This window comes from Kryptolebias marmoratus, linkage group LG12 (assembly GCF_001649575.2).
Source record: "Kryptolebias marmoratus isolate JLee-2015 linkage group LG12, ASM164957v2, whole genome shotgun sequence".
Lineage (NCBI taxonomy): Eukaryota > Metazoa > Chordata > Actinopteri > Cyprinodontiformes > Rivulidae > Kryptolebias > Kryptolebias marmoratus.
The window spans coordinates 14,170,877-14,185,980 of NC_051441.1; the positions used below are offsets into that span (position 1 = coordinate 14,170,877).

A 15,104-nucleotide genomic window follows, 5' to 3' on the forward strand; every position below is an offset into this window, starting at 1 on the left:
CTTTTATATCGCCAGTCACGTGATTTGGATCGGGGCGTGGCCTACTTCTAGAAGCGTAAATTACTTTTTTTTTTTTTTTTACAAAAACTGAATTAAAAACTTATTTTAATTAAAATAAAATCAACAGCTACGATACTTTGAATATACATTTTTTTAAAACTTTATATAAAATTAAATTAAACATTCAAATCTACTCGTTCATAATTTCACAAACTACAATTTAGGCTGCTTGAAAGTGCTAGAAAAGTTGAGCATTTACAATTTTAAACAGAAAAAAATAATTTTTTGTTAAAAACTAAGCTTTTAAAATAATTTATCCAAAACTTTAAACGTAATTTGAAATTCATTGGACCCAAAAATTCCTTTTTTTTTTTTTTTTTTTTTTTTGTACATTTCAGATAAAAATCCTTTAACTTTAAGTAGCCTTTAAGCTAGCCTTGAGCTAGCCTTCCGGGTGGTGTACTTCAGGTTCGCTTCTGTGAACTTTATTTAGACAAAAAATAAATATAGATGTTTTGTCCAAAATGTTATTTTTTATATAAAACCATTAGTTTATTTAGGTTTAGACTTGTCACTAAACTAAACATGGGTCTAAAGTAGGTAAACAGACTTGACTTTTTGTTCGGACAGTAAAGATTACAGAGCAGAATCTGTGCCCTGAAGTACTCACGAGCAGACGGTGAAGCAGCTCCACCTGCTCTCCTCTCCGCTCCTCCCGGCTCCATCACTGCCGTTCCCCCTTCCGGACACTAGGGAGAGACTCTAAACAAGGCAAGCAGCGCCTCTTTAGGCTTTAAAGAGTCCCACAGCAGGCTGGGAGGGTTCAGACAGAGCGGCAGCACCTCACCGGCCTCCGGGACGCGTTTTCTCCGTCCGGGATGGAGAAAGACGCCTCGGAACCGGACCCATCCCGGCAGCGGAACGGGTTCGTGGGCGTGCTGTACGGGGAGTTCACGGACACCCTGAACGACAGCGTGCGCTACTCGGTGAGTCTGACGGCGAGCGCGCTGACCATCCGGAGGATCTCGTCGTCGCCCGGCCGGAGCCAGGTGGTGTTCAACTTGACCGACTGCGTCGGCTGCCGCGCGCACAGGGCAGCGGACGGCGCGGACGTCGGCGCCTACTTCACGGCGTACTTCTACCCGTTCAAGCGGCGCTGGATGAGCGCCGGCGTGACCCGGCAGAGGGTGGAGCAGTGCTTTCGGGTGGCGCTGGTCCAGGACCCGCTCGTCAACCTGCGGGAGGCTGAGAGGTGGGCTCGCGCCATCAGGGACGCGTCGGTGCTGCAGGCTCCCCGGAGAGACGGTGAGCTCCGCGTGCACCTCACACTTTCAGTCACAAACACCAACTTTAGGCTGGTGATAATAATCTGAGACTTCTTTTGGTAATGAGCTGAGCCTAACAGCACTCCTAATAAGACAGGCAGAGTAGAAAGTCAGCCCCACACAAACAGGCACTGTGCAAATACTATAAATTGTATTGAAATTACTCCTGAAAGTAAACAGCTGATGCATCATGCCAGCTTTTGTGTCTACAGTAAGGGTCCCCAAATGGTGGCTCTTGGTTCAAATCTGGACCCAACAGAAGTTGCACCTGGACCCAAACTGGTTGTTCAATTTCACTAAAGTTTGTATTTTTTAAAAATGTACATGCTGTTCCTTTGCTAGTGCAAGTTCATTCACATTTGTGGTAGTTGGTTTTTGGCGGCGCAGCTTTTCTAGCTTCTGCTGTGTTGTCGAGAGAACCCTGAGCTCAGACACGGTGTCTCCTCGCGGTCTTTTTAAGTTCACAGGTTTCTAAGATTTGCTGGAACGGTTGGAAAGTCGGCTGTATTCTGCTTCTCATCGGAGCAGCAGAAGCTAAATGACTCCATTAAAGCTCACCGGCTTTAACACATAAACGACTTCTGACCAATCACACGACACCTGGAGTCTGACATCAGCTTTAGTTGAACACGTCTGTCTTTTTCTTGTGGGCTCGACTCGGCTTTATTCGGGTCGACCCAGCGAGGGTTCAGAGGCTTTCCATTGGGTGAACCCGCTTCCAGCTCGGTTCTTAGGTCCTGCCCCCGGCCGAGGCTCGAGGCAAGCCGACGTAAACCGGTTGAGTCACGGCAGCGACCGCTTCAGAGGCGCCATCTTCCTTGCCATCTCCGACTTGCTTTTATCACTTTTTTTTAAACTCATGCATGACTAACCACGGGCCGAGCACCGGGCATACCACGACCTCCATGTCCTCCGTTGTCGGATGCCACCGTCAGACGATATCAGAGGAATGTCGGGGGCAGGTCCTGCTGGGATGATCCTGCCCACGACGAAGCTGCAAGCCACAGCGGATCGAACGAGGGTGAGGCGGGTCGACGATTGACAAACGGTGAAGTCTTTCAAATAAAATTGGAAGCCCGCTAAAGATATCAAAACGCCTGTTTAGTCACGTGAAGTTCCAACTTCCTACGACCAGTTTAAAGTTTGAACGACGTCTCTGCTGGGAAGTGTGCCTGAGCTACAGAGGTGCAAATGGGACGACTCCATTGTTTTCTACGGGAAAAGTTGCTTTCTTTCCGAATTTCATACGTGTACGACGTACTGCTACCAAAATCATGGCACCATTCCCAATCTAGACATGAGTTTTCTTTATTTATTTTGTGTGGATTCTTCTAAAGGAGGAGTAGAAACCCAAAACTTTAGGACGGAACCAGAGCAGTAATGGTGCTTCAACACGTACCCGTCTTTCCTAAGGTCTGACAGCGACATGTACTCTGCTTTAGTTTGATGTTTATCGGCGTGCGACCTCAATGAAATGCGATCAGCTGTCTCTGTTATACACAATCTTATCGTTTCAAACAGGTTTAACAAGGGGGAAGGAAAAAAACAAGACAAAAAAAAAAAAAACAGCCTCCCTACAAACCTGCTCTACCTGCTGCGAGAGGTGAAAGTTGAGTCAGCCGTTAACCGCTGTTTGTCTCGGCGCCGGAGCCCCAACCTGCGGTCCGGATCCAGAGAACCCCGCCGGAAGTCGTCCCTTTAAGTCAGGTTCTGGCAGCCCAGGCTTCTGTAATTCAGCTCGGGGGGGGGGATCAAAAGAACGTGTGTTTTTCAGCCTCGTCTAATGAGGTCTCGTCGTGCATCGCTCTGTTTGAAATGCACGCTGTCCGCTTCTTCTTCTTCTCCTTCTTGTTGGCTTCCCGTCCGCTCCATCCCGGGTAATTGCAAGCGAGACGTGTTTATTTTATGCAACTCGTTAAGCTCTGCTTTTTTAATTCATGCGGCGAGCAAATTCCGACTGCTCTTTTATCAGGTCAGGTAATATTTTTTTCTTTGTTTGTTTTTTAAAGTTTGTAAACGAGAAGAGGCGGTCTGATGTGGCAGAGGCTAATTTGGAACGCTAAAAGATGGGGGAGCAAGTGTGAGTGCAGAATGAGGTCGGCCCTCCCCACGGCAGCCTTTAGGTGCTCGGGAGGAGAAAAAAAACAAAATCCCAGCCCGGACACATTGTGGCGACGGGGGGAGGGGGAGGGGGGGGGGGCATCCAGCCTCCCCTCTGCTCTGCTCTGCAGCCAGCAGGAGTTTGTGATTCAGACCTGTATGCCAGGCAGGCAGACAGATGGTAACCTGAGGGGTAACAGCCCCCCTCCCCCCCTCCCTCCACACCCCCCTGTCCCTATAGTCCTGCATGAAACAGGACTTTACATCGCCCCGATCCCGAGGCAGAAGGTTTGTGTTTGTGTGTCCGTCTGTTCGCAAAATATCCTCTGAACCACTGGAGGGAGTTTAACAAAACGAGCAGGGAGAAATCATTGGATGGGCATCTGCAACTGATTTGCTTTTGGGGTCAACCAAATTTGAGATGGCTGCCACAGACAACTGACCTTCAAAAACACAAAAATGGCTACAACTCTGTCAATTTTACAGATATTGACCTAAAATGTGGTATGGTTGTAGCTGAGAGTCATTCACAAAACATACTCTAAGATCAACTCACTCCGCAAGATATTTGCTTAAAACCTTAGCAACAACTCTTGGAGTCAATCCTGTTTGTCTGTTAGCAAAAAATCTTATAAATCACTGGGCTGATTTTGATGAAACTTTCAGAAATTAACCATCGGATGAACATCTACATCTGATGAAAATCTGGAGTCAATCCAATTCAATATGGCTGCCGCAGTTAACTGACATTAGCCAGCACATTAATGGCTGTGACATTGAACTAAAACTTCAGGCGGTAGTAGCTGAGAGTCATTTGCAACACATACTCTGAGCGTGACATCCCGCGAGATCAAGATCGCGCAAAACGTCATTTTCAAAACGACGCCGTCATTTCTCGTCATAAAATGATCTCGGTGTAAAACTCGGGGCGTGCCAGGCTTTTAATTTCCTCGTCTTTTAACTCGCAGCATCTCAGCGACGGTGTGATCGCATCATTAATTTAGAAGCTTGTTTCAGCTCTCCACATCCGGCCAATTACGCCGCATCGAACAGACTATATCATGGGTTTAAATGAGTCATATTTTTTTTTCCCGCTAATAGACGCAACAGAAACTCCATTTGTCGTTAAAGGGCGCGCGAAAGTCGGCGCGACTCACTAATCCCTCTTAGAGAAGTTCCCTCAACCTAATTGCATGTCAAACTCATCTGGGATTGCAGATGGAAAGGTTGGATTAAAAAGTGCCGTTTGCTGGGCGAGCATGTCGGCGGGGCGCCTGTGCGAAGCGATTACCGCGATGGTATTACTTACAGCGAGATGTAACGCCATTAATTTAGTCCCAGAGTTAAGATCTATTCAGTAGTCACTTAGAGTTACGTTCTCATGGTAACTGGAGTGAAAGAGCTGTAAATAATGAAGCGCATATGCTGTGATCCGGTCCTGCTCCGCCGTAAAATCGCATGCAAAGCAGTTCATCTTTATTTGATTCGACTCGAGTTACAAGTGTGTGTGTGTGTGTGGCGGGGGGGTCTTTATTTTCATCCTCCTCTGTTGTTTCGCTCGTTAAAGGGCAGCTGCAGACTTAATGTTTCCAGATTTTTAATTTATTTCTTTTTTTTTTGCACATCGGCTTTGACGTGTGGACGGTTCAGTTTGTACGACAGGACAGCAAGGTGCTTTTGGTTCTTCTTGTCCTTTCGGCTGGGTTCTGCAAATAAAACATTTCGTGCACGCTCCTATTTGTTTGTGGTCTTTGGATCAGGTCGTAACAGATTGGGGGCTCGTCCGGGATTTGAACTCTCGATTCATGTTTTTTTTTTTTTTTTTTTTTTCTCCAAGCTGAGGTCATCCAAAGAGCTATCTGGTAAGATATTCATCGTTCACAACCTTTCCGCTGAAACTCCAGTTCAAAGGATTTTGAGTTTTTCAGCTGCCTCAGGGTCAGGTGTGCTTGTGACTGAGTCATCTCCCAGGGGGGAGGTGGGGGGTGGGGGCACCGATGAAGCTGTCAGGGCTCACTCATCGAAGAGATGAAATGCTTCAAAAAGGCCTCTCAGCAGAGCTTTCGTCTCGTTCTCCGTGACACAGCGGACGTGACGGCCTGTCAGCTCCCTCCCACCGGCCGCCCCGGCTCCTGACGCCGCCTCGGTGGACCCGAGTGTTTATCTCCTCCCCCCTTCCTCTCAGCAAACACTCAGTCAGCCTTGGCGCGCGGCTTGTTTGCCGTCGGAACACGGGCTGTGCTTTTGACCGCTTTTCACGGAACTCCCCGACGCCACACATCAGCTTTCGCCGATATCTGTGGCGCGGCGCGGCCGTCTGCCGTAGAGCTGGGTGTTTCTGCCACAGCAATAAGTGCCGCTTCTCCGTCTCTGCTGCTATTTGACACATTGTCACATCCAGTCTGCCTGCCACCTCGCTCTGTGTGTGTGTGTGTGTGTGTATTTACTTGCTTTTGAAACGCAGCCACTGGAGCAGAAAGTTTGCTCGGCGGTGTGACGGACAGGATGTGGCCTGCATGCGTCTGACGTCTTGTCTCAGGCAGACACTGGCATATTCTGTGTGTCCTGCTGTCACACACACGGGCTGAGGTGGAGAGGGACGGGCCGAGGTAACAGTGGGGCCTTTTTTTAATGAGGCTCCATATCAGCGCTTCTATAAAAAATCCGACATAAAAAGTCGTTATTTAAAGTATGTGATTCCATACGTGGATCCTGCAGCGGAAATTAAAGCACAGAAGCACAGGGGAGACATTATTAGCTTAGACTAATAGTTACAAAGGCCTAAATAGATGTAGGTTTAATTAAAGCAGTCATGCCTTTCATATTCTGCTCCAGCCTGATGATTTGTAGAGTTAAAGCAAATGTCCAACTAATTCCAGCTGTATGAACAGGATATACTTAAAGGAATGGTAATTCTGTTGATTCGTTGGTCAAAAAACGAAAAAGATTTTTAAAAGACTGCTTGGATGGTCTTTGTTTTTTTCAAATTCATGGTCCCCAGAGGATGAACCACATACTATCAACTGGTGGTTCACTGACTCCACAGCTATAAAACAGATATTTGCACTTTGATGTTGAAAAAACCTCAACAAGCTTTGAATTTATTTTCCTAAAATTCAACAAAGACCTCCATGTGCCACCTCAGTTTAACACCAACTCCATCCATCCATCCATCCATCCATCCATCCATCCATCCATCCATCCATCCATCCATCTGCCGATTGTTCTGGAATCAGGTCGCGGAGGCCCTCAGACGTCTCTCTCCACAGCCACCTCTTCCAGCTCTTCCTGGAGGTTCGAATTTTGCAGAGAAGACTCTTTTCCAACCGCCTGTGTCTGCGCTCTCACTCTTCCGGTCACTGCCCAAAGTTTGCGACCGCAGATGAGGGTAGGAATGTAGACAGGCCGATAAACAGAGAGCTTTGTGTTGCAGCTCAGCTCCCTTTTCACCATAACGGACCGGTGCCTCTCAATCTTAGGCCTCACTCATGATCAAAACCCAGAGACACTTAAACTCCTCCGCTTGAGGCAGCATTCCCACCAACACTGTGTCAAAATAAAAGGCCAGCCAACAATTGGTCTGGGAATTATAGGATTGGATCAGAGATCTATAAGATTAACCCAACGACTGACCTGAGTCTGGTAGTCGTGTCTCAAATCTTCACGTTTAAGCTCCCATTCTTGTGCTGGTGCTAGCAGGCCAAGTGACTCGGCCCACCTCTGTCCCAGTTTGACCTCGTCACCATGATGGGGCTCACAGACTTCCACGGACTCTTGTCTGCTGAAGTGAGTAGCCCGCAGACCAGTGAAGGAATGCTGTGTTGTAACATCCAGGTGAGAAATGGAAGCTCTGGTCTGTCAGCCGCAGCTTGTTGGGAGTCCAGCTCTTGGTTGAATGGATGCAGTGTCTCACGGGGTGCAATGAGAAATTCTGCACAGACCATTCATTGGTTTCTCCATCTTGGATCTTGTCAGAGCGCTATTAAGGGCAAAGTGACGCTAGGTGGTAGTCTTACCTCTTTAATTAGGACCAAAGGGGGTGAGACTTGCTCTCGCTAATTGGGCTCCAACATGGGCTCTCAATTAAATGTAATTTACTGCGAAGAAAGCCCTGAGGAGAGCAGATAAATTAGGTGAAAAAGCTGAGTTATGAGCTCTAAAACTGGACATTAGGCAGTCAGGTCTAAATTAAACTCCAAAGAGCTTCGGCTTTTCCCATTTTTAAAGCAACCAGTGGAGTTTTTATCCATTTTTTTTACTCTCGAAAGCTGGTTTCTACTGTATTCTGGAAGTCTTTGGACTTTTTTTTTCAGACTCAAAGCCACATTGTGCAGGGATGCAGCTCGGGAACAATGGTGAGCCTGTGTGGATGAATGCAGGCAGAGTTTGGCACATGCCCGTGTTTGCTTTTGGACGGCCGTCTCGGCCTTCCCGACGGCTTCGCAGATATTTGATCCGGATAGTTCTGCTGCCTCGCACCTCGTCCGCAGACAGAATTCGGCTGAGTCGAAAGAAGGAGTAATAAAAGATTCGCTTGTCGTCAGTTTCGGAGCAAGTACAGCAGCATTGACCTATCTGTTTTAATTTTATTAAGCCTAAACAAGACTGTTCAGAATATGAGGATATATCCAGCTGAAAATAAGTCAAGCCAGCCAGCAAACCCCCCCAGGAGTAGATTGTGTTATGCAGTGGCAATTAGAGGAGGCAACATTTCCTCCGGGGCTTTAAGAGAAAGCGTTGCTGCGGAGGTTGCGCGCTTTAATAAGCAAGGAGGCTCGCCGTTCCTACGGCGTCAACGTTTTTTTGTGTTCGACACGGAACATCAGGAGTCCAGCTCGTCACGGAGCTGTCATCTGTAAACCATCTGGGGTCAGACCTGACAGACACCAGGGGGGGCTCCTGTGTGCTCCTGACACACAACGTGACCATCTGACCGGCGAAGGGAGGTGGTGCCTGTTGGAAAAAGCGGCGCCAGTTTGAAGTATTAAGCGGGAGAGAAGCTGACGGCTGATCTGAGCGGGGGGCCCAGACCAAATCATCTCAGAACCACTCAGATCACAGGTGCATTAGTTTTTTCTTTTGCATTAGTTGATTATTTATATCCAGCAAATGTAACTATAAGATGGTAAAATAATGTGGAGTACAAATCTGTTAAACAGTGTTCACTTGCCATTTTGGAATGGATGTTTCCTTTACGTGTAATAACCTCAGACTTCTACGTAAAATACTGAGCTAACACGAAAGTAACAGGTGCAGCCATCTGTAAAATAGCAGCTATTTTGGAATTTAATCAGGGCGTAAATCTGCTTTGGCCTCGGCCCCGCTGCTTCACCCGCGACATCCTGGCATTTCAAACTGATGACGCCGCAGCTAACTCGCTGATAACGTCTCCACGTAGCGCCGCTTCAACGACTCGACCCAATCCTTTGGACCGTACACAGAAGGAGCCCTAACCTTTACAGGCGCGACGGAACAGTTTAACCCACACGAGGAGATGATCGTGTCTCAGAACTGACCATTAAAGATGGATAAACTTATATAAAATAAAATCTGTTGGGTTTTTTCCTTTTAAAGTAAGGCTAAAGTCTTCACCGCCGCCGCCCCTCTCTCTCTCTCTCTCTGTCCGCCGCAGGTGTGGTGTACGCCGAGCTGCGGAGGCCCTGCCGGACCATGATCCTGGTGAACCCCCACAGCGGGCGCGGGCAGGCCCTGCCGCTCTTCAACGACCACGTCCAGGGCATGCTGACCGAGGCCTGCGTGCCCTACACGCTCGTCATCACAGGTCGGTCAGAAAGCGCGGCTTCCGTCCTCTTCTTAGAAAGCAGAGGCTTAAACCTCCGCTGATCATTTGGAGAACTAGGTCACACACACGAGTGGAACTCCACTTTGAACCAACCTTTAATCTCTGCGGGAATTATTATTTCTGTCATCTTAAATTCAGGAGCTCATGCCAGTGCCGTTTGGTGACCTTTACCAGCAGCATTCTGGTTATTTTCATCTGAAATCTGAGGTAAAAAGACACATTGTCTAATTTTTCCCTCCACTTTCCTTCCCATCCAGGGATTTGACAGGTCCGCCGTCCTCTTCGGCATAATGCAGCCGAACCTCTGCTCAGAGCAGGATTTTGACAGCAGAGGCAGCAGAGCAAAAGGGCAGAAGCTGCGTTTTTTTCTTTTTTTTTTTGTTATCCTGTCTCTGGGAGAAAACGTGCTGTCGTGCACTTCCCGGGTCTTAAAGGAGAACCAGCAGCCGGACGAAACGCGGGAGCCTTATTGCCGCGGTCGGAGCGCATGGGTCGCCCAGGATAACGCGGGGGCCAGCGATCGCTCGCTCGGCACGCGCCACCTCGGTGACGGTGTAACGCGGCTTTTTGCCCGCGGACGGACAAGCACCGGTGGAGGCTACCTCGCGTGGCAGCGTGTAACTCCTGCATACTGTATGAAGCGCCGAGCGTAGCGCTTTTTCAACTTCGCCTGGGTTACCCTCAGGACTTTTAGAGAAAACTGACTAAAGGTGGCGTTCTAGTTGCAGTCGGAGTACAGTATGTGAAGGGGATGACTCTCAGCTACTACCACACCAAATTTTACTTCAATACTTGTAACACTGACTGAGTTGTAGCCATTTTTCTGGTGCCTAATGTTGATTAGCTGTGGCGGCCATCTTGAGCTGAATTGCCTCCAGAAGTTAATCAGTTGTAGAGGTACATCCATTAATTATTTCCTGAAAGTTTCATTCAAATTAATCCAGTGGTGCGTGAGATATTTTGCTAACAGAAAAACAGGGTTGACTCCAACAGTTAACGCTAAAGTTTCAAGCAGTGATTGAGCATGGAGGCGGAGGGGTGATGATTGGGGGTTGTTGTGCAGCTCGAGGACCGGGGCAGTTTCTATCAGCTCATGTGGTTCGTATCGACGTGTCGAAGTTCAACCAAATAACGCGATGGATGGACTGCTGTGAGGGCAGAGCGTCGCTAAATAACCAAACAAAGCTAAGGCAAGCAACGGCTTGTGTGTTTGTGTGTGCGTGTGTGTGTGGGGGTGTGTGTGTGTGTGTGCGGGACACCCTCTCACCAAGGAAGAGTCTGGGAAGTAAGGCATCAGTCAAAGTGCTGAGTCAGCCATGCGGTCCTCCAGTCCTCCCTCCGACTGTCACTGCACATCCGCTCAGCACCCAGCAAACAAACAGCACCGGGGGGGAGACCTCAGACGTGTGTGTGTGAGTGAGGGGGTGGGGGTGGGGGGCTAATCAATACTTCAGGAAGAATATTTCCATCAGAAATGCAGTGCCTCCTCCTCCTCCTCCTCCTCCTCCTTAAAGCTGTTTCCATTTTCCTCTCCTGCCCACACCGGGGAGCCTCGGCTGGCGGGGACTGTAGACTTTAATGCTGGCGGGACGAGCCCACTGAGACCCCCCCCCCCGGAGGAGGCAGCGACTCAAGGACGGTGCCAGTAAATCTAGGCTGAGCAAACAGCTCCCTCCTCCACACACACACACACACATGCAGGGCTCTCCTCTCTCAGACGCAGCCGCTGGACGAGTTAACGTGATATGTCTGCTCTGATAATGGGGGGGAACTGAAGCTCTGCTCTGACTACCCCCCCCATGATCCCACATCAGAGGCTGTCCATAAGGTGGGGGGAGGTCTTTGTTTTTCCTGCCTTGTCCGATGGTTTGACTCCTGCGCTTCCTGTGTCCCGCAGAGCACCAGAACCACGCGCGGGAGCTGGTGAGGAAGGCCGACCTGTCACAGTGGGACGCTCTGGTTATCATGTCCGGTGACGGGCTGCTGTTTGAGGTACCCCNTTTCACTTCTCTGTTGCTTGAGTCTCTCTCACACATACACACACACACACACACACACACACACACACACACACACACACACACACACACACACACACACACACGTCCTTCTGCTTACTAATCATGACAGTTGTTAATCAGCCGCGGCCGGAGATCCACCTTCCACCCCCCCTTCCGTTTCTATTTTCAGCCCTTCTTGGAAAAGGAATATGAAATTTTAATTTGCTCTCCGACGTGACAGAGGAGATCAGGTGCTGTGGCTGGACCCTTTTAGAAATTAATCTTTCCTTTTTGTTTTGTTTTGTTTTTTTTCTTTATGTTTTCAGACACAGCATCATCGGTCTCACAGTGAATACAGCACAGATGTGTCCATCAGAGAAATTCTTTACAATATGAGATAATATATGGTAGGATTATAATGTATGACACGTGTGTCAAACTCAAGGCTCGCGGGCCGGATCGGGCCCTTAGTAACATTTTATCTGGCCCCCAAGACGACGTCAAGAGTCTGCGTTAATGCACGTCGCCTTTTTTTCCGTATTTTCTTCTTGTTTCATTCTTGTCAGTGGCTTTTTAGCTGTTCTAATGGAGAAAAATTCATAAGAAGGGCATAAGAAATTAAGGCTAATGATGTCTTTTTTAATGTTTGATCTGGTTTTCTTTGTTCATTAAAGCATGTTTGTTCAAACTTCTGTATATTTTGTAACAGGGAGAAGGTAACAGCTACTGATTTGACACATTACATCTAAAACTCAGGTTCATTTATGCTGTTTTTTCAATGAAACACTGATGGAGATTTTTCATTTTGCCCCCCTAATGTATGACATGAAATGTCATTTTGCAAAAGCGTATGATTTATGGTTTATTGCTTATCTTTATTTAAATTTTTGTTGATCACATTAGTCTGTGTGTCTTTACAGAAAGCACAGCGGCTTGCTTTCTGCACACTTTACAAACAAAGTTTGATCTGATCTTTCTGATACAAGCCGGGTTGTATTTCCGGGAGGTTTCAGGGATATTCCCATGGGAAGTTAGGCAGGAGGAAGTTTCAGACTGGAAACTTTCCATGGGAGCCTTAGGGAATTCATTGAAAACGGGAGTAATTTAATCTAACTGTGTGATATCCGAACAAAAGAAATCAGCATTTTGTGTCGTCCTAGCTAATAATGAGTTTGACCTTCAGAGAACGATGGATTTGGAACTTTTTTTTGTTTGTTTTTTACTCTTTTCTGTTTTTTGTTGTTCTTGTAATCCCTTCCTAAATTCCTGTACCCAGCTCTGGACAAAAATCTTCCCATTAAATGGTGTTTTTTATTACATATAACTAATAAAATCACTGAAACGTCCTAATTTATCGACGGGAAATGTCAAATTTGATTCACGAACAAAACCATTTACATGTTATTTAATCGTCATTTTTGGCTTTTTTGGGTCAAATCTTTGTCCAATTGCAATTTCTTTTAGAATTCCCCAATCTTTGTAAGGCATCAAAGCCCCGTTCTTTCACTGAAAAGCCCTAAATGTCCTCTGATAGCAAAAGGAGTTCATTCAGTCGTATTAAGTGGGACAAATTTGAGCTGCTGGTAGTCAGGAGGGCCAGTTGGCCAAAGGTTAAAAAGTTTCCAGCTTTGAAACAATTCCTGGAATTTTGCATCCCATACATTACATTATATGTAATGATAGAAACTGATACAGTACAAAAAGTACACTTTCCTTGTTTTTTTTCTTGCCTTTGTCACTCAGAGACACTCGGTTTGTTTGTTTTTTGATTTGTGCCACTCCTCTCGTTCATCCAGGTGATAAACGGTCTGATGGAGCGGGAAGACTGGCAACAAGCCATCCAGACCCCTCTGGGTATCCTGCCAGGTGGTTCTGGGAACGCCCTGGCCGCATCCATCCACCACTACTCGCAGTGAGTCGCTTCATTAGCGAGTCATTTAAATGCATGGCCAATGGTGCAAAAGACGATCCGACTTAAGTTTAAAAAAAAACCCAAACAATTTATCTCCTTCCTGTGTAATTATGGTGAAAGGGCTGACTGGGCACATCATTCCTCTGGAGGGTGGAGACGCCGGGGCTGGTGCGCTGCGCGGCGCGAGGTCACTTCGGGTTGCTCCAACTCTCATAGGAATGACGTAATTGGCTTTAGAAACTCGGGCATTTTGACTGATTACAGCCCAGAGTGTAGCCGGGCAGAAATTTGGACCCAGCGCACGTCCGGGGTGTCATTTCCACCTGCTGGCTGCCTGCTGGCACGACATCAAAGAGGCAAAGCCAAAAAAAAAAAGAAAAACGGACAAGAAACTCATCTGCATAGCAAGGTGTTGGCAGATTTCCTCAGTAATGAACTTTAAAACATCTGATCCCTGCCCACTGAGCAGGCGCTGGTACTGTAAGACGTAGTTCCTCAGTCCGGCTTCACTGATGGGATGAAACCCAATCGGGTCCAAACCCTGACGCATGCTGCAGGTTAAAGGTCAGTCACTTCATACCTGAGCGGTCATATTGTTTTGGCTCATCTGTGGATTTCAGAATCGTTTCACATCTGTAACACGTCGTAATAATTATGAATTTTCTTTCTTTTATTTTCAAACTACATGCATTTTTATAATTGGAAGTTATAATAATACTTCATTACTATGATGTAGTTGTGTTTAAATGAGCTCATGTTTGTTAAAGTATCACTTTAACTCACCAAACTTTACAATATTCTGATAAAATAATGTCTTTTTTAGGTCTCAAATTTGATTCGCTGTGGCAAATTGGAATGACACACCAGAGAAAAGCAGGAATGCTTGTTAACGTCCGGTCCTGATTCCCTTCAGGTCGCCTCCAGCGTGGAACGAAGAGCTGCTGCTGAGCTGCGGCTTCATCCTCTGCAAAGGTCTGGTGGGTTCTCTGGACCTGGTCTCGATCCACTTGGCCTCGCGCCAGCGCCTCTTCTCCTTCCTGTCCCTGGCCTGGGGCTTCGTGGCCGACGTCGACATCGAGAGCGAGAAGTACCGCCACGTGGGTGCCATCCGCTTCCTGATGGGCACCATGGTGCGCCTGGCCAGCCTCCGGGTGTATCAGGGCCGGCTGGCGTACCTCCCCGCCAAGGAGGCGCCGAAGCTCCAGAGAGGCAGCGTGAACCGCCCGCCGCCCGCGCCTCAGCGCCCGTCGCTCTGCTCCTCCCTCCCCTGCCGCCTCGGCCCCAACACGTCGCTGAAGACGAGCTCTCGCCGCGGCTGCAACCTGAACCAGCACGCCGTCTCCAACTCGCCCAACAACGTCATCACCGACATGAGGCCCGAGACGCAGAGCGACAGGAAGACCACTTCCCCCGTGGACTCCCTGCTCCCTGGCCTGGACCAGCCGGTCCCGGACAGCTGGACCGTGGTCAAAGACGAGGACTTCGTCCTAGTGCTGGCCATCTACCAGTCGCACCTGGCCGAGGACCTGTGGACGGTGCCCGGCGCCACGGCGGACGACGGACTCATCCACCTGTTCTACGTGACGGCGGGGATCTCGCGGCCCGCCCTGCTGCGCCTCTTCCTCGCCATGGAGAAGGGCGCCCACCTGGCGTGCGGCTGCCCCCACCTGGTGTACGAGAAGGTGCGGGCCCTGCGGCTGGAGCCCACCTCCCCGCAGGGCGTGATCACGGTGGACGGCGAGGCGGTGGAGTACGGGCCGGTCCAGGCCCAGGTCCACCCGGGATTAGCCAGACTCATATGTGGCTGAGCTGCTTTGACCTTTTCTGCTCAGTGTCTCTCTCTGCTGTGCTCAGAAGTGCCAAAGACGTTTAATCAGCCTCTGGAAATTCCTTTATTTTTCTACCGAGACAACTTGTCCTATTTTTTACGGATCTCCCAACCCCCCCTCTCCCCCCCTCCACCT

The 15,104-nt window shown here is 48.4% G+C and overlaps 1 protein-coding gene across 1 annotated transcript; it reads left to right on the forward strand.

Annotated features, from left to right (window-relative positions):
• Nucleotides 1-612: 612 nt before the first annotated feature.
• LOC108242955 (sphingosine kinase 1-like) lies at nucleotides 613-15,098 on the forward strand. Its single transcript, XM_017428122.3, has 5 exons — nucleotides 613-1,305; nucleotides 9,058-9,207; nucleotides 11,126-11,220; nucleotides 13,025-13,140; nucleotides 14,054-15,098. Exons 1-5 carry the CDS (start codon nucleotides 879-881, stop codon nucleotides 14,946-14,948), a joined length of 1,683 nt encoding a protein of 560 aa, XP_017283611.1. The 5' UTR covers nucleotides 613-878; the 3' UTR covers nucleotides 14,949-15,098.
• Nucleotides 15,099-15,104: the final 6 nt, after the last annotated feature.